Raw genomic sequence first — 20654 nt, 5'->3', positions numbered from 1 at the left:
TGTTCTGACAGGACCACTTAGCCCTCTTTTCAATGCTAAGAGTCATAGGACATTCCATATAGTTAAAAAACACTGATGCCAGTTTAGCCCATTTGAAATAAAATCCAGTCCTTATCTTTAAAGAATGAAAAAAAGAAAAAAAAGAAAAAGGAAAAAAAGGAAACAAGATTAAATACAATTAATTAAATTTTCTTTTAACTTGAGTTTTCTGTTAATCTGAAAATAAGAGAAGAGTAGAATAATTTTAACTGCAAATCTGTTAACATAAGCATATTATTTGTAGCTGCATAGTTCAATATGAATCTTAAAAAGGACAAAAAACTGATTTTTGATCAAAACAAAAGAAAACGAATAAATGAAACCAAGCAGCTTCTAATGATCTACATAAATAAATAGTTATTAAGGGTAAATTATAAAAAAATGCAATTATAAGAACTTTTAAATTTAATTTTCACTACTAGGAGTTAAAATATTTTTGATTTTTAAATATTTCTACTAATATTTATAATCTTGTGTAAGTTTTTGCATATTCAAACCCTGAATGAAACTTGTTAGATTTCAGAAAAAGAAAGGTCTATCAAATCAAAGCTCAAAGCTTTGGCTCAACGTGACTTTTTGCATAGAGATGCAGCTAATTATTTGACCAACCACTTGGACAAACCTCTGGAGCAATTCATTCTTTCAGCTGCTCAGATGTGTTTTTTTATCTTATCCATGTAAGTTTATAAGTGCTCAAAGGGACTTGGTCTTTCATAATCCTCCTGGAAGTAGGTGGAATACTTGCGCTGAAATTTTCAGGTTTTGCTCCATGGCATTGATCCTAGTTCCATCTAAATGAAAAGCAAGAATCCCATTATGTTCGGTGGACCTGTGAACTAGTGATGGGTAGAAAAATGGTGGAAGAATGACACCTCTTAATCAATGAAAAAATATTTTTTTTCTGCACATGTAGCAAAATATAAAGTAGGACAGCTTTATGTCTTATCAAATGCATTTAAATTTTTAGAGGGCTTTTAAGACTAAAATACATTCTAGCTCTGATTGGTGACATCATAGAAACAAGAAGGTGGAGGGAGGGAAGGAATGGGAGAAAGAAAAGACAACAATTATTTTGCCTTTTACTAGTCTTCTCTAAAAACCACAACTATTGGCTGTTTCCCCCATTGTTCACTGGCCTGATATCTTTCAGTGGATTTAGTTGCATTGCTTCCCTTTCAGTAGTTTTCTTAGCAGGTTTTCATAGCACTACATAGGAACTTGATCCTGTAAGGTGCTAGGTGTTCAGCACCATCAAAAAAAAATAGCAAAATAGATGTATGTTTGAAATCCTGTATTCTCCATTTAAATTATAATAAATGATATAAATTTACATAATGTTACCAGGTTATTGGCTGCTTAACAATTAATCTGTGAGCATTCCTCAGAAGAGGAAAAAATATTATATCTCTGCCACTTCACTGTGATATTTTTACTTGGCAAATTAATAGGTAATTAATCTGAGTCCACTAGAGCAACACCAGAAAAGAAACAGGTTAAAAAAAAATCAGATTTCTCTCTTCCTTTCATTAAAGAGCAACCTGCTGACTAGAGCACTGATGCTCATCCAAATGAAACTCATTCACTTCATTTTAGCTGGTTTGGGATTATTAGTTCATCCCCTACTTATATTTTATACTAAGAAGCTGATGCTGGAACCAAAATCCAGGGGAAAAAACAACAACAACAACAAAACAAAAACAAAAACAAAAACAAATACAAACAAACAAAAAACAAACAAAGGAACAAAAACGAAGAAACAAAAAACCACAAACATTTCAGAAATGTGAATCCCAGTTGAAAATAGGTGCTACCTTGATCCTCAAAGAACAGCTCTGAGAGGGCAGACCTAAAGTAAGATTAGCCTAAGAGCACTGACTTAAGTGACATCTTCCTCAGTAGACTGTCTTATATTAACTCCTATTTTGTATTATGCTTCTTCAAGATTGCTTAATTCAGAAGTTTCTATTCACTAGTTGTAAGATACGTGAGTTTGATGCTGTGATGCTTAGTGTTATCCAGCTAAAGAGATATTTTAATAAATCTTGTAGAAGTATTTTAAAACATTATTTCTCTCTTCTGCCTGTTTTATCTCTCTGGCAAGTTCTTTTCTTTCTTCAATTCCTCCCACTGTTAAGACTCAAAAGAAAAATCTTTGTGCCTAGGTTACAAATGTCCCAGTCAGTAATTTTGTCTTCACAAGTGCCCCTCGTTTCACAGCAGAGTGGTACATCACTGTCTTCCCTTCTGCTGATTCTACTCCAGAACAATATGTCCTGACAAAGTCATGTGGAGGGACACCTGAGAGCAGAAATGTCTGAACTGCCATAGTGGAGTTCAACAGTGATTTGTTGTCAAACCTGCTGTACTTTCTGCTTATCTAGTCCTTGGTGCAAAAGGAGCAAAAGGACATGGAGACACACACTGCTGGTAAGATCTTCCCCCTTACCTGGAGTGCTGGTAAGAAAGCCTGTATATTGGTTTACTATTTCAATTGTCTGGGGAGTTCAGCACATGTATTTCTCTCAAAGTTGACTACTAGATCCTCTGACCATTTTCATGGGGCTCTGGCTGAAGCTGCAGATGTGAACAGGGCAAGTCATTCTATGTATGTCCCAAAGATGAATGTAGTTTAGATTCTAGAAGTTCAAACAGAAACATAATCAAGGCTTTGAATAGACACCAGGCCTGTAACCAAATCTTCCTGTGTTACTCCCACCTAAGATCCACCTAAAATGATAGAATAACCTAGTATACTTCTTCAGCCCCTGTCTTTTTTTTTTTAGTTTTCATATAAAAAAAACATATTTATGTTGTTGAAATTCTACCTGGGAATTCACAATCTATAGTAGGATATTCCTGCTTATTTTTTTTTTTTGCCCTGTTTATATTATATGCTAAATTTTTTTGCCCTGTTTATATTATAGGTCATATCCTTTGGTATATTTATTCTGCAATATGCTGTATTTGTAATAATTGCAGAGAACACATTTTTTTCTCTCTCTCCTAAAAGAGAATTATTTTTTGTACAGCTATAAAACTACATATGCATCTTTTTTTTGCAACTCTTTCATATTTTGAAGAAGATGGATTTTTCAAGTTGGCCCAACTGTATTTCTGGTTTTTCTTTTAGTTTCATCTCCCACAGTTATTTTCCCTCCCTTCTGCTCCCTCCAGGGACAGATAGAGCTTGTTAATGCTTGCAAAAAAATGCTGGAAAAATTAGAAGTGTTCAGTAAATGTGATTGCTAAGAGTTGTTGAAGAATATGTTGGCAAATTAAATATCTCAGCTGATATGATATGCACTCCAGTTCCATTTGACTCCAAAAATATAATTTTTAAGAAATCTATCATAGTCAGAGCTGAAATTATTATTTTTTGCAGACTTTTCTAAAATAATGGTGTTTTCTGACTGCTGCTGACAGATGATGGAATCTCTCTTTACCCCAGAAGGGTTATTTAATTTTGCATTGATGAGATTTGTTAGCTTGTCCTATGTATTCCCAGCAAAATTTTGAAGCCACTCATTCACCAAACTAATAAAACAGTAAACAGTGAAGACAATGATAATGTATCAGATCCATTCCCAATGTTGCCAGTCTCTTACCCAGGCTATCATTGGGCTGAACCCAGTGATCCCTTCTTGGTGCACTATGTCTGTGATCAATTCCTGAGCAAAAGTATGGGACAACAAATGTAGACCTATGTGCTACAGTGAACTTTTTTATGGTGCAGGTTTGTACTTGTAGATAGGCCCACTGAAGCCAGCATAACTCTGAGTCTGGCTACCAGCCTGCCAGCGCAGAGCTGATCATAGGGCCTTGGCACCAATGACATGTAAGCAAAAGCTGCAGTAAGAACCAGGCCCCCTCAGAGATCTTTTCCTTAGGTGACTTTTCAAATGTATCATAAAATTCCCTAAGATATAATAGTTTCAACGTAAGCTACCTCTACTTGGCAGATGAGTTTTGCTTGTGCTTTCAGTAGTCACCTAAGACAAGTTTCATTGTGTAAATCTGTGTGTATACATATCTTTAGCTCTCATGATAAGCATATCGTCTGTGTGGGGAGGCAATGCTTACAAAAAGGACATTATCATAACAAATACAGAGAGAGCAGAAGACAATGTCCTTGTCCCTCACTTTTTAATAGAAGAGTATAACTACGTAAGCTAGGAGCCACATCGCATACCAGATGAAACCTGCCATTTCTGCTATTTGATACACAGCTCTCATTCTTTCTTTTTTAATCATTTACAGTAAAAAATTTTATAACCCTCAAGAAGGAATTTCTTGAAAGCCTATGTTTGGTTTGTATCTACTGTTCCACAGATTCTTTGGCAGCTGATGGCTTGGTTTTGTCATTTATAGAACTAACACATCATCATAGTTCTTTTTCTTTTTGTCGTTAAAATATGGTGTGCAGAAGGACAGCCTTCATCTGCTATATTAAAAAAAAAAGAAAAAAAAGGAAAAAAAAAAGATACTGTCTCTTTAATGAAAGAAAAATGTCAGTATAATGTATTACCAAATGCAAATGCAATAAGGAATAACATATAGCTCTGGTTATGTTATATGACATTTGGCTTAGCAGTATTAACATATTGCACAGAATCTGGATTTTCCCTATTGCAGAAAATAAGATGATAAAATACATGGGAAATATATCTTCTCCATACGATTATAAAATAAATATTATTCTATATTTTTCTTTTCATCTCATCAATCATTTGCAGAAATATTTTAGCATTACTTGCTTGTTAAGCCAGTTCTTTATCATGTATGTATTAGGCATACAGTACAAGGAGAAATGGAACAAGATGGCAGTTATAGCAGTGGCAAGATGCAAATTTATTTTGGAAAAAAAAAGTAATATGTGCACAATATTGAGCATGCTTAAGATTGTGCCAGGGAAACTAGTACTGAGTAATGAGGAATGGATGGAATGAAATTTTGCATCATACATGATTACATGTTGCTTAACTTCATAGAAGAGTCTTTGTCTACTCCTGATGTCCCAGGTGCCACCAAGAGAAGCTGTATACCACACTGCTGGAGTGAAAATGACAACATAAACCCCAGCAAAAGTCACCTCTGCAACATGACTCTTTGTTTCAAAAATAAAAGAAACAAACTTCAGAAAGATGACAGAGAAAATTTACAGACCATTGAACTGCAGGCACTGACTCCAGGTGGGGAGAGGGGGAGGAGTTTATTACATATTGTATGTAATAATTGGAAGTCCATAATTACTTCCTGCTTTTTTTTTTTTCTTGCTCAACTCTAAATTGGCTACTTTATGAATGTAATGATGTTGTCACTGTTTTTCCTTGTATATCTCATATTGTATGACACATGACTGAGTGTAGCCAAGCAGCGAAGGGGTCATATTTTTCACTGATACCACTTGAAAACATTTTTATAGAAAAAATAAGGGATGAAGGATGAAGAAGAGCAGGAGAGGGGGAAGAAAATGCCTTAAAAATAACTCTACATTAATTCATCATGTGGCAAAACAGAAATAATAACTCTTCCTCATGTGCCAGTTAAATTGAGATGATCCAGACTTGCCAGTATACTGGTACAGTGTGAAAAAAGATGACAGTGAGTAATGGCATGAACAACAAAAAAAAGTATGAGAGGAATATCACAGAAATGGATGCTGGATGGCCTTTGCACAGCAGAGGTAGATAAAGGTTATAACAAACTGTTTACTGACCATGTATACTTGAATTAAGAGGTCAGTTGAACAAGAGCTCACCTAGTAAGAGCTTTCTCAGTAGTGTGACTCATCAGCAGTTGTACAGTACCAGAACACTGCCCAGTTATTGCTCCATCACTTTTCAATTACATCTCTGTCCTTTCAAAAGTCTACATTCTACCATTAGTTAAGGCTTTTTCACTTACATTTCTGCATTTTTCTCTCCTTTTGCATTAATTCAATATAATAAATACATGTGCCTCTAACAGAAACTAAAATAACTAAAAAGCATTGTGTTTTATTGAACAAAGTATAGCATGTGTAAGGAAGGGAAGGGAGAAGTTATAGAAAGAAACCAGTGCTGAAGACTTTTGCATTAGCTGGTGCTTTCTGTTGTCATATTTGCACTAATATGCACATTTTAGGCTCCTCAGTGTGTGTTGTAGTAAAACACCATGAAAACAAATATTCTTGCAAAATATTTGAGCCTTTGCAATTTAGTGTATGCATCCTAACTTGCTTAAACAGCATGGATTTCATCTTTTTTTTTTTTTCCTCCAGAATTTAACAGACCATAAAATGTATACAAAAACACATTATGCACCAGTGATTAAATGTTCTTACAATATTAACATTTATCAAGGGGTACTTTGTAGCTAGAAAGTAGATAACTATAATTTATTTCCTAAGAGAACATTTCCTATAGTCTTCCTTCATCTCCCAGCTACACAGCAAACATCTCTAAAGTGCACTTCCCAAGTGTAGTTAGAGTATAGGAAGGAATGTAAAGTTTTTAAAAACAGCCCTTATTAACTTTTCCTTCCATTGATTCTACTGTAAACTCTAAAAAGCCTTTTTAAAAAGCAAATTCTCATACACTCAGCAGGTGAAATGTTCCCACAAAAATAAAAGTAAATAAATTATAAGCTACTCCAAACAATGAAAAACAGCAATCAGATTACAATCTTTTTTCTTGACTACTCATATTCTAGTATATCTTTACTGTTTTATTGCACATTTATGAAACGGTAGTCCTATATACTTAAAATAGTTTCTTTATCTGTGCTAACACATTCTTGTGCACCCTTAATAACTAGAGTAACTTTCAACAACATAGAGATATTAGAAAAACAATGGATAAAAACCAAAAAGATACTTTGTGTTGATGATGTTCAAAGGTTTCTAGTGTAATTTTGTTGAGACAAAAATACTTGGAATTTGGAAGCTCTTTGCTCCCATTCCCTATGGAAAACTGCTGGTTATGTGACAGCAGGAGAACTCAAAACGTAATTCACAATGAATGCCAATCCTTCACCTCCAATATGAAGGCTTCCCAACTATTCAACTTGCTGAGCATAACTGGTTTTACATAGCATATCTAAAAAAGGCTGCTCCTGTTCAACTGACCAGTGAGAAAGGACTGGACTTTTCAAAATGGGTATTGGAGCAACAGTTTGTTATATATTTATTTTTATTTTTAACTGTCCGATCCCACCTTGTAAGGAGAGCACTTATTTGTTCAGCTAAAAGGAACCCCTTTCATGCTCCTTTTGGCTTTGCTCAGTCAACAGGTTTGTGCAACAGTGGCAGAGGCACACTGGAATCGTGTACCCATTCATTGTGATTACACAGACAGAAGCAAGTATATTTGTCTGACATGAGGAGGGGAAAGGAGATGAATGGTTCCCATGGGTAAGAGGACAGTTAGATTTGCTGTTTTTTTTCTCTCTTTCTTTTCTTTTTTTTTTTTTGTTTTTATTTTAGTTTTTATTTTACTTTTATTTTGTTTTTCTTTTTCTTTTTCGTTTTGTTTATTTTTACTTTTTATTTTTTATTTTTTATTTTTTATTTTATTTATTTTTTTTTACTATGCCATGGAATCATAGCAGTCATTCCTCTAATAGAAACTGACAGGACATAAAAGACAGAACTATCAGATGAACACACACAATGACTAGAAATATATCGACAGAGAAAAGACTTAATTTAGCTTTGAGAAACTGTCCCAAAAATAAAATCCTGTATTAACAAGTGCAAAAAACAAACAAAAAAAGAAACTCCAAACATTAAAACACAGTGTATAAAATGGTGTGAGAAATTTAAGTCACCATACAGCCTTTTAGTCAATAAAAAGCTGTGTTCTTGTGTTCTTCTTGTTTGGGTAGTGGCCCATTCTTTTCCTTTTACCCAAAAGGTCACTGAAGAAGATATCTGAGGGTAAAGCACTCAGTCATTTTTATATTTGACTGTAGTCACTTGGGCCTCTTATGTTTCTGTCATATAAGATGAATCTTTTTTTTTCATTCCTCATTGGTTGAATTATCTTCCAAAGTTGTTATGCCTCCAAAACCCAGTCCTGTTGAGTTCTGTGCTGCTGAGACTGTTAGTACTGTATGTAATAGAATTAATACAAGAACACACAGTTTAAGTCTGCTGTTACACAGTCTTGATGCTGATGAAACTGTGAGCGATGTCCTATGACACACTGTTGAGCCACTTGTTTTTATAGTCCCTTTGGATTGATGATCTGATAATAGTCCCCATCTGACATCACAGCATTCTGGTTCTGCATTGGTTGGATAGTATTCATAGAGCCCTGTAGGGTAAACACAAAATAAGCATCAAAAGACTCAAAAAGTTTGGTAGAAGCTGGAAGGTCAAAGGAGCAGTTGATAGTTCAGATATCTTAGCCTAAACAATTGGATTCATATCTTTCAATCAGCTTCAGGCTCTCAGATGCTTACCATTTTGTACAATTTTGGAGATGCATAGAATAACAGAAAGCAGCATCTAATGATCGTTCAACAGAAGTGTGACAGTAGAAAGAAATGAAGCTAAAAAAAAAAGTCATTCCTCAACAAAACCTGTTATTTAAATTTTCCTTTTGGGTGAAGTTACAACTAATCAAAATGGACATTTTCACAGAAATAAGAAAGACCTTGAATTTATTTCCCTGTCAGTGAGCACATACCAGTAATGTCCAGGAAAATGTAGACATAAAATAACAAATACTGGTATGATGACAACATTGACAATATTGATTTTCAAACTACTACAGATCCAACAATTTCATAGGAAGTTTCCAATCAAAGCTGTTCAGACTCTGCTTATTTACACTACTTCAGCTGAGTTCTTCCATCTGAGATGATCTCTTTAGTATATCCCAGAGGTGAGAAAAAACTTTCCTTACCATGCAGTAATTGGATCTCTTGATATTTCTTATTGTACAAGTAGGTCATTTCTGCCTTTGGAATTGCACTGAACTATTCAGCCTGATTTCAATATGTATTTTTGAAGAGTTACAGGAATCCCTTATTTTCCAAAAGACACAACCACCTTTTTGGAAAATGCCTGTGCTGTTTTTACTATTGTAAGGAACAGTAACATAACCAGAGTGTTCCATTCACTTCTTGTATATCTTCTTCACTGCTAAACTATCAAAACATAGCTTAGCCTGATTAGTGCAATAATGTCTAATACAATGGAAAAATATCCTTTCTCCAATGAAATAGATATTATAATATTTTTTGCAGTAGCTACTTACCTTAGAGTGTTGTGAGGTCTCATGGTAAAATAACCTTTGCTGAAATATTAGGATTAAGATTTGGAAAGCAGCTACTTAACAGCTATATCTTTTAAACCAACTTCACGTCTAGAAACAAGAACTACATTTTGTCTAAAGAGTCACAGCAATCTCTTTTCTTTCAAAAAACAAAGTCTATACGTTTAGGCTCCACTACTTAGATCCACGCTGACTGAATTATGTGAATATTCTATTAAAAAATCACACAAATCTTAAAATAAGATACAACTAGACGCTTTTATTCCTAATTCCATAATACTGATCTGCAAATACACCAGAAATGTATTAGGTAAGATAAAGATGTTAAAATGCAGATTAAACATACATTTTTTTACATAACACGAGTCCAAATAAATTTTAATTTATTTTTAATTCAATCAAGTTTTTAAAGATACAAATTGTTGGATGACATGTAAAGGGAGGGTTTACTTTATAGGAAATCATGCAGTCTTTACAAATATGCAGTCAGACCAGTCCTTGAAAATGATTTGTTCTATTACATTTTAGAATTTCCCTTTGGTTGTTGCAAATATTGCTGTTATAATAAAGTGGTCTTATTGCTAATGTCATATTTTCTGAAACCCATCTTTTGAGGCTTATAAGTGCCCAAGTTTGTTAACATGGTAACATATTGGAAATACCCTACAAAGCAGGTAATTATCCAGTCTGTTCCGTGACTGCAGAAGATCAAACTATTAACAGTAATTGAACAGACACAGAAAATGTTTAATGCTTTGATCCTAGTAGGGCTTTCTTACGGTTCCACCCCTATTTCCAAATTTTCTTGTTATAGGAAAACCCCAAATTCCTTTGAAATAAAAGCCCATGTATGCAAGTTGGTAATCAAAAAGTATTTAAATAGTTTATATGCACTTACTGAAATATAAATAAATTGAGGGCAGCTCTGCAGTCAAGGCTGCACTGAACTTGTTCCTTAATATAAAATTAAATTTCCTCTTTATTTCAATTCAGCAATTGAATTTAGGCTTTGAATTTGCAGTTGCATATTTAGTGATCAGTTAACTACAGAACCGCTATTCATGATAGTTGCAGAACATTTAGATAAATTCAGTCAGAGTTTTGCAGCAAAATAAAAAAGCTTAATTTTTGTGCCTCACCACATACTCATTTGTAGCTGTATCTATTTTGGCCTCTTGGAACTCCTCACTCAGGCTACTTATCCAGAAGGTTACAGACATGACATTTACCAGGAACTCTGGAAAGCTGGCTACTTTAACCTTGGAAAGGCAGGAGAAAAGGACTATTTTGTTCTTTTATGAAAACATCTCATGTGGACATAGTTTGAGCAAGAACTAAGGCTACTCGTTTGAGTTAATGGAGACTTGAATATGGATAAATACTGTGTATCCTGCTCAACTGAATCATATTGAAAGAAAAATGAGTGACAGCATGAGTATCATTCACTTTGTGTAGAAACATCTTTGTGGGAAAAGCAGGAAACTGCAAATATTTTCTTACACTATAATTAAAATTTTAAAGACTGCGTCTATATATATGAGAGCTGCTGCAAAATTAATGTCTCCTATTTTATAATATTGGTCCAAGACATCAGAGGTAGAAGTTGGCGGTATGGCAGTAGAAACTGAACCTTTTCACAAGTACTGCATTATGTTTTTTTGCCATTTGACAGATGGCAGCAGAGGGGCAGTTTGACAAAATGGCTTCTGATATCGAAGTGTGAATGAAGCAAAGAGGTGGAATAGAACTCCTCCCTGTGGAAAAAAGGCACCCATTAACATTTGTCAACACTTGCTGAACATTTATGAAGACCGAATAGTGGACGTGAGCTCAGTGAGGAGGTGGGTGGTGTGTTTCAACAGTGGTGACAGTGATGTGAAGAACAATACACGTACCAGAGAGCCATGCACATCTGTCATACCACCGAATTAAGAGCATATAGATCAGCTCATCCACACAGATCGTATAATGATGGTGACTATACTGAAAAATTGTGTCTTCTAGCTGAGAATTTGGTCAATCAAATAGTGTTATTTTGTTCTTTCCATATATTGTAGTTTCCACAAAAATTAAGAGGAGACATTACTTTCAGAGTGACATACATATGTAATGTATTACTGATCAGCTATATCACCAGCTAATTCAGAGAATGCTGTGGTTTCTACCTGAACATGTGCATTTTTTTTGCACAGCAGTCCACATGCAAAAAATGCTTGTTGCATTACCACTCCTCACCCCAGTATTGTCAGGATGTGCCATGCTTGTATATGAATCTGGATCTGTGGCAGTGGGTCTTGCTCAGCCCAATTGGTTTCTTTCATAGAAGAAGAGCCATGGAGCTGTAGCACTTTGCAAATTGTACTCACCATCAAAGGAAACTGGCCTGGCTGGTGTATTTATGGTCATGAGTATTTTGGAAAGATAAAGAAATAAAATAGATATTTTTTAAATATATTTTGTTCTTTTCCTTATTTTCTTTCTCTGTTAGTATAAACCATGGTCATATTTTACATATATTTATGATTTATTTTGAGACGTATATCAAACTTGAAGAAAATAATGTATACTATAAGAAGAAAACACATTTGAATGTAGTATACCAGAAATTTTGAATGCTCCAATTTGTTATGATGCACAAAGTAATTCGTGCCTGCCAAGAATGATCCATCGAGCAGTGACATCATTGTATCAGAGAATGCCAACACACAGCATGACATTTCTCTTTCTGAGGAATTATTTCTGAGATTTCAATATTAACATTTTCCAACTACAGAAGGAAAGAAAACTCATTAGACATTATATGACTAGATTTCATTGCTTGCTTAAATCTGATCTGGAAGCCAGATCTCTTTGATCCTATCCAGATGGTCCTCTCAATTTCTAAATTGCTGTGTCTATGACACATCATGATGTTTCTATTTAGGTATATATTTTATACCATTTGTATAATAAAATTAAATGTAAAAGAAATCTTAAAGACGAATAAAATAAGAAGAAAACACAGTTGAATGTAGTATGCCAGATTCTTTAGTAAACAAATTACTTTAAACTTCTGAATAAAGCTGTCTAGCTCTTTTAAAAAGATTAATTTTCATTTCAGACTCCATTCCAATGGTTGCAATATATACAGATTGCTGTGTTTTAGTTTTTTCTTTCTCTTTATATGTTGGAAACTACTATAGGTAGTTGCCTATGGAGCATTTTCCTGTATTTGTGTATACATTCAAGAAATATACATTTTCTTCCATTACCTTGCATTGTTTTTTTTTTGTTTGTTTGTTTTGTTTTTGTTTTTGTTTTTGTTTTAAACATGTATGGGACTAATTTCATTCTGGTAGTGTGTACGCTTATAAAACCAACCAAGCTACAGTAAGTCAGAAAAATAAGTAAATAGCTGACACTCAAGCCTATACAAATAACCTCTTTAGCTCCTCTATGTTGAGATGCAGGTTGAGTGTGAGATAATTTGCCTCTAGCAAGCATCTGGTTTTCCCTACTTCTCCTCTAGTTCTGTTCCTACTTTGTGCAATATTTAATGAGACCATTTACTGCTGTGATATGATAGGAAAGTCTCCAATCTCAATAAAATCCTAGCATGAAAAAAAGCAAAAACAACACAACAACAAAACGAAACCAAAGTCAACACACGTGGGTTCCCTATCCCAGTTTCCTGCTTATTTGCGGATATTTGTGGCTTGCAGTCAGCAGACGCGCTGACTGCCAGCTCGGCTCAGTGCCCCGCTCCCCACTAGGTGCTGCTGCCCGCCGCTCCCGCAGCATTACGCAGCGCCGCCGAGCCCCCCCGGCGCAATCCACCCTGCGTTCGACAACAAATAAAAGCAGCTACTGCCAGCACACCTTTTCCTGTTACTTGTCTTCTACGATATATTGAATAATACGATATATTGAAGGGCTTTGTAGAAAACAGTTCTGTCTTTCCATTAACCTAAATCTCTTCCGAACATTAGAGGAAATAGTCTGTTACCATGGCAAGAAGGAAGGAAAGCCCTTATTATAGAACTATCACTTCTAAAACATTATTAAAGAATACCAGAAGCCACAAATTCTTGACTTTTTTTTTTTTTCTTCTTTCAGTGATAAATCATCCTACAAGCAGAGAAGTCCCTTCTCCAGAAGATATTATTCATCATATCATATTATAGAATCACAGAATGTCTGAGGTTGGAAGGATTTTTAAAGATCATCTCATTTTAAAGTTTCAACCTCCCTGCCTTGGGCAGTGTTGACAACCACTAGATCAAACTGCTCAGGGACCCCTGCAACCTGATCCTGAATGCCTCCTGTGATGGGACATGCACCACTTCTCTGGGCAACTTGTTCCATCACCTCATCACTCTCTGAGTAAAAAAATTCTTCCTAACATCTGATCTAAATCTCTCCTCTTTTATTTTAAATCCATTCCCCCTAGTTCTATCACAACCAGACCATGTCAAAATTCAGTCCCCTTCCTGCTTGTAAGTTCTCTTCGAGTACTGGAAGGCTATAATCTGGTCTCCCCAGAGACTTCTTTTCTGAAAGCTAAACAAGTCCAACTTCTTCAGCCTTTCTTCATAGGAGAGTCATCTTTGTCTTCTTTGGATCTGCTCCAGAGAGCGTAACATCCCTCCTGTACTGGGGATCCCAGGCCTGGATGTAGTACACCAAAAGGGACCTCACAAGGGCAATGCAGAAGGGGACAACCACTTCCCTCACCCTGATGGCCACCCCTCTTTTGATGCAGCTGGGGATACTGTTGGACTAATTATCCATATTCCTCAGTTAGCTAGCAAGTCTTAGTTTCATGAGTGTGAAAAATCTCATACCAGCATAATCCACTTCAGATCAAATTCTGCAGTCTTGATCCTGAGGGCGCTGACTCAACAGGACAAGAAATCCAATCAAATAGTAGTGCACCAATGACATGAGAATAATATTTATAATTGTATCATAATTTTATTTTGAATGTTTTTAATAATACTCTGGTGATTAACACCAGCTACTTCAGATGGACTGGAGTCAGTACTGTTAGTGAGTTGTACAGAACTACTCAGCTCATCAGGTGCAGATGACTACTTAGGCTGAACTAAACAACCCTTGTCTCTATTGACCACATATATCAGATCTTCATTGGCTACAGTGAGAACTTAGTCACAGAGTTTATGTGTAGATCTTTAGATTATTATAATCTGCAATGAAAAAGTTCAATCCTTCCCCGAAGAAGAAGAGAATATTTCAGTTGGAAGAGATCTTCATTTAGACCAACTGTCTGACCACTGAAGGGCTAACCAGTTAAAGCATGTTACTGAGGCCACTGTGCAAATGCCACTTGGAAACATGGCGCTTGGATGCGTGGAGCATCAACCACATCTCTAGGAAGCTTGTTCCAGTGTTTGACCACTCTCACAGTAAAGAAATTTTTCTTAATATCTTATCTGAACCTCCTCTGGTGAGGCTCTGTGCTGTTTCCACATGTTCTGCTACATTAGTGACCAGGGAGAAAAGCACAACATATCACTCTGTGCTTTCCCTCCTCAGAGAGCCGCACAGACAAACGAGGTCATCTCTCATTCTTCTCTGGACCGGACAACCCAAGTATCCTCAGCCTCTCTTCACAGAACATAAATTCCAGCCCTTCAACCATCTTTGTTACCCTCTTCTGGATGTTTTAAAGTATCCTAATAACAATTTTTTTTTTTTTTTTTTGGCACAGAACTGCACAAAATATTCAAATTGAAGCAACATTACAAATAAATATAGTGGGAGAATCACATCTTTTGATCAGTTGACTGTGCTGTGATTAATGTACATCAAATGTGTATCAAACTTTGCAATGCAGCCATAATTTAAAGTTAATTTTGTCTATTTGTAGGTATTTAGACCAACGTGTCAAATGATTTTACTGCCAAAAGTCTTTTCTTGATTTAGTGGGAATAAGATGCCTGAATAGATTCCGAATTCTCAGTTGATACTATTAGCACCAGAAATATACAGATGACATTGATATAAGCTGAAATTCAGTGTGATGAATCCCAATCAAGCCTGATTAAATAAATAAATAAATAAATAAATAAATAAATAAATAAATAAATAAATAAATAAATTTGATACCTGCTTGTTACCTATCATATTCTCTCTGGAAAGTCAAAGAAATGTTAAAGGAAAAAAAAAATGATTTATTAAACGATCCACAGACCTATATAAACAATGATTTTTTTAAATTAAAATCCTCTCAGAATCTAACTAGAGTCAAGAAGAAACCAAAAAGATGAGTGTTTTACGGGGAAAGCTCTGATTCTTAAAATTCTTCACTAGAGAAAAGCCTTTCCTTAGATATTTACCATCCAAGAGTTACTGCACATTTCTGATTACAGCATCTCAGATCCTTTGTTTATCTGACATAGGAATATAGGTGAAGAATGTTGAAAATAGTAAAAACTGACCTCATATTTCTCTTTTTTTCTGAGTATTTCATAACAGAGTTTGTTTTTTCTGATTCTCATGTTAGACAGAGCTACAGATATCCTCAATGAAATTGTACAGCACAAAAAATAACCATAACAGATTTATTCTAATAATATTGTTTTATAAAGGTAATGACTGTGGCAAGCTGAAACACAAATCTGCATATTAAATCTGGGCTCAAATCCTAGGACTTCAGGGATGTCTTTGTTATGAGGAATATCTTCAGTTTCTCATAATTGAAACGATAGGAGAAAACATATTCAAAGTCTCCTTCACATTTAGCTTTATGAAAAAAAGTGAAATTAGCTTTTCTATACTATACCTGTACAGATGAAACTTGATAGTCCTCCGTAGATGACATCATCATTGTCTGGTAATATAAAGGGACACCTTGTCTGAACCTCCAAACAGTATTGCTTGCAAGGAATTCTGTTGCTGCAGTGAAACTGTGTGACTTCAAAATACTGGGAACAGAGCCAGGCTTTGTAGACAGTCTGGAAAAAGAGAAGAATCAGAAGTATAGATGGATGACAATAGCACTGTCATTATTAGAAGAACATACTGATCTGCACATCTACAGTAACATTGCTTCTGAAAGCAAATTTTGCGACACTCTCATCTGCGTAAAACACACTTTTAACTTTTGACTATCTCCTCACTTCAAAAAAGAAAAGTCCAGCCACGTATTTCAAGAAACAGTCACTCATGAATTAGGCAATTGTTATTATTTTCTTAGTTCATAAATAGGTTTTTTCTTCTCTCAGATGCATATTTTTATCATGAACACATGTCACAGACCCCTGTCCCTGTATCTTATGAGATACAAACCATAATCAGAATATAATTCGTAGCTAGTGAGGGAAGGAAAAGAAGCTTTTAAAGATAAGTGCAGTAGTTTCAAACTAAACTCAGGCCAGCCTTGTTCTTGATATTGTCTAGAGCTAAGTTTTCAGGTTGCAATAGATGGTGCTGCTTCCCTTTGAATAACACCCTAACAAATCCACAGCATGGAAATACACATTAGGAATCCCGAACAGCAATAGCTGTAGACTAGGAAATAAATATAGACCAATGCCTACATCTGGAGCAAAGATGAACACATTGATGCCACCTGACAATGCGTAACCATGGTTGCAGGACTTGTGATTACTTCTACTATAATTATCACAATTTAAAAGGAAAGTAAAATAAACATGTTGATTTTACTTTCTTTTCCTTTTCAACAAAGATCTTAGACACAGGAATTAAACTAGTCTTTTGTACATAGGAAAACATAATGTGATCATATAAAAGTACATTGGATAGTGGCCTATGAAGGTGATGAAACCACCATGTAGAAGAGGAGTTTGCTTCCCAATTTTGTTTTTCACTTATCTGTTCTGAAGTACTTAGTTTACTGGTTAGATAGTTGCTATCTAGGCTGTTATAGAATGAAAATATCCTGTCTGCATTCATTTATAATACCCCCAAAATAATTTAAAAATAATACAGAAAACTGGATATTTTCCTTCTTTCTATGCTTATTCCTAATTAAAGAGACAAAAAACAAACAAACAAACAAAAATCAAAAAACAACCTGATGCCTGAGTGGAGCAACCTTGCAGAGGGTTTTGTTTGTTTTCAGCATGCTTTTTTCTCATCAGTTATACTTTTTACTAGTGTAAGTAGTGTACTTAATTTGAAAGCATTCATCTCAGAATCACAAATTTTATATTGTTTGCAACAGTAAGAGGTGTGGGTAAGGTTCGTAGGTAATAAAGTGAAGATTCTATCATTAACGTATAGTTTACATCTATCTCTTTACAGTACTTTTTGCCTACTGCACTCCATAGAGCAAGATTTTTTCATTACAAATTCAATTTTAATGCTAGCAGGATTTTTATCCACAATAAATGATTAATGAGGAGAATTAAATGATGTGTATGGTTTTTGTTGTTAAGTAAACTCACTTCTAAACAGTAAGTATTCCCACTGTTGACTATATCTCCCCTCACACTTTTAATGCTTCACTTGCTATATTGATTGAATAAAATAAATAAAGGTTTTTATTTTGTTTTTATTTTTAATTCAGCAAGATCTTTATTTTTAATTGAGTAAAATCTCTTGGATGGAGATAGGAACTCCGATAACAGATAAATATTCACAGATGTTCCTTCCTGATCTCTGACTAGCTAGATCTGCTTACTATGGATCTGAGAAATTTAAGAGTAATAAGTTGGTTTGTGTATAATATTTAAAAACTGACATCAGTTTACAAGGAGTTTTTTTTTAACAGGTCACCATACAAGGTAATAAGAAAACAAGCAAATGCACTTGTCTATTTAATCAGGACAGGAAATGTTTATTCAAAACCAGTAAATAATCAAGTAATAGTTTTCTATGAACATTTAAATGTATAAACTCACAGATTGTATATATAATCTTCCTACTTGTATTCACAAGTCCTCAGCTTCAGCTCAAATGTGCGCCTGAACTCTTGTCCCTATTTTTTAAGAATGCATGATGTATATAAGTTTCCAAGATCTGTTTCTCAGATAAGTGTCTTCCACTCTGTAAATTTTTCTAATTAAAGTCCCTCTCAACCTTGTTGACAATCTATGTCAAGATTTTTTTAGTAAGCTGGTTCCTCTTTTGCTCTCTTTTTTGGCTAATAAGGATACATTATTAGCTACCCTACTTTTATGCTCTGGCTTCTTCAAAATAAACTTCAAGTTTGCAGGAGAGTTTAAATCTGTGGTACACCCTAAGATCTCCAAGTAGGAAGTGAGGTTCCAGAAGGTGTGTTGAAAATAGTCTTCAGCCCTTCCTACAAGCTGTTCAATTTTTATCAGACCAATCCAGGCCTGTGGGCTGTCATGAAAGAGTACTTGGAAGAAGCATGGTAGAACAGCACACACTGCTTTACAGAGAAAGAGGGGAAAAAACATCCATGTCTGCAGATGAACTGTGTTGGGCTAACTGGTATCTAAACTGGCGAGTCTTTGTATCAGCTCCATAGTCGACTGATGTAAGTAGATCCAGAGGAATCTAAGATTGTTTTTATTTTCAGTCTTTGAATTAAAAGTAGTGAAAGGGGGCTTCTTTAGCTTAAATCTTAGAAAATCTGTGATTTGGAACTGAAATTTAATGAAATATACTTGAATTTTTCAAAATAGTAAAGCAGATACTATACACTCCGATCAGGTGCTATTTTTTCTTATGCCCCAGAAAGTATAGATTTTGATTGGCTAGGAATTGTACTTAATCTCCTACAAAATCCCAGTTGCGGATTTCCAGAATCTTAAAACATGCAGTGTATAACTAGGGCTGAAACTATAAATGAAAATACATATTAACTTTTGTGTTGAATACAGTAGGTTCTTTAATAACAGTGTTTCGGTGTGTGAATGTTTTTCCTTTCTAAAAGAGCATAAATGACTAAAAAAAAAGATTTATAATCACAATAATTCTCCGCTTAAATTGTATCACATATAAAGCATTTTAGAGTATTAACTGCATTCTATTGTAAACATTTTCCCGGGTCACTTTCAGCATGTTTTTATCTACAAAGTGTAAAAAAAGTATGTAAATTTTTTCATGTCTTGTAAATGGTGACTAAAGAAAAAAAAAAAAAGTATATGACCATTTTGAGCACAGTTTTATTTTCCTTTCTCTGTCTTTCTGTGCTTTCTGCAGTTAAATATTACTTCCACCTGGCCTTTTTGCCCCTCTCATTGATGGATTTCAAGATAGCATTTACTGTGTTGAAGTAATTCATATATATGTGCGAAAAATAAAGGCAGTACTCCCACACTTTCTTTTAAAGAATGGAAGAAAGGATATTTGTTATTAAAATATAAAATTCTCCTGCTTTTTGTTCCATGACAATAGTTCATACGTGCAATCTAGCAACCTATCAAGCAATACATCCTCAATTCAAACATTAACAGAATATTCTCTTTCTTTCTTACATAAACAATGGCATGTTGAGACAGATAAATAATTTATCTATTGAATATTTTTCATACTTAACTAGCATGTATGGGAAGTCTTCAAAATGACTTCAGTAAATTATGTGTGATTGAGAAAAGGTATAGATATAGTTTGAGGACATTTGAACAATAAAATCTTTGTCTTCCTGAGCTGGCAAAATCAATGCCACCTACACTGAAGCATCAACAGGTGTGTGTATGTGTGTCATATAGGAAAAGGCTGGTCTGACTTACAGTGTCCAGGAAAATGTTTAAGAGTGAGAAACGTGTCTTGTTACTAAGCTTCCAAAGCATAAAAAATAGATGAAAATGACTTGCTTTGAAAAGAAAAATTTAGTAAAATTAGGAGCCAGTGAAAAAATCAAAAATGCACATTTTTATTCACTATTTTCCTTAATTTCCTATATGCTTTCTATTTCAGGATGCTATTCAATGTTTTTGATCCTACGTGATATTATGATACTACATTTTTCTTTCACTGTGATATATGTTCTTGTATTTGCTTTCTCAGAAGGTGGGGAGGAGAGAAGACTATAATCAAATAGCCAGAAGCAGAGAAAATATTCCATATTTCACATTAAGTTTCCCAGAGCAAAATTATTGTCCCTCCAAAAATGCACTTTTTAAACATTCAAGTCAATAAATTATATCTTGGGTTACATTTGAGGGAGAAAGAAGGGCTGTGAAAACAATATCTGGTACAGGCACTTTATAATATTCTTGGTGATAACAGGAGAAAATAATGCAAATAAAATCAAACTCTTAAGCAAGAACTGACCTAAACTGTCTTACAAAATTGGAAAAAGTATACAAATTATAGAGAAAAAATAAAAAAATTCAAGAAACAAGAGGAAATCTTTAGTGACAAAAAACCAAACCATCAGATGTCAAAGCATCATTTTTATTAATACATATTTTGTGA

At 34.6% G+C, this 20654-nt stretch overlaps 1 protein-coding gene across 1 annotated transcript in view; it reads right to left on the bottom strand.

The window, feature by feature from the left end:
• Positions 1 to 7600: 7600 nt before the first annotated feature.
• Positions 7601 to 20654, bottom strand: part of FAM155A (family with sequence similarity 155 member A) — a 511917-nt gene continuing 498863 nt past the window's right edge. Inside the window, exons 3-4 of the mRNA XM_031557642.1 lie at positions 16084 to 16255; positions 7601 to 8333 (exon numbers count right to left, since the gene is read on the bottom strand). Of these exons, the coding sequence (XP_031413502.1) occupies positions 8038 to 8333; positions 16084 to 16255 (468 nt within the window). The 3' untranslated portion in view covers positions 7601 to 8037. The remainder of the gene's footprint in view (positions 8334 to 16083; positions 16256 to 20654) is intronic.

This window comes from Meleagris gallopavo, chromosome 1, assembly GCF_000146605.3.
Source record: "Meleagris gallopavo isolate NT-WF06-2002-E0010 breed Aviagen turkey brand Nicholas breeding stock chromosome 1, Turkey_5.1, whole genome shotgun sequence".
Taxonomy (NCBI): Eukaryota; Metazoa; Chordata; class Aves; order Galliformes; family Phasianidae; genus Meleagris; species Meleagris gallopavo.
The sequence above is the reverse complement of the archived record's forward strand: the minus strand, read 5'-3'. Positions and strand labels throughout refer to the sequence as shown.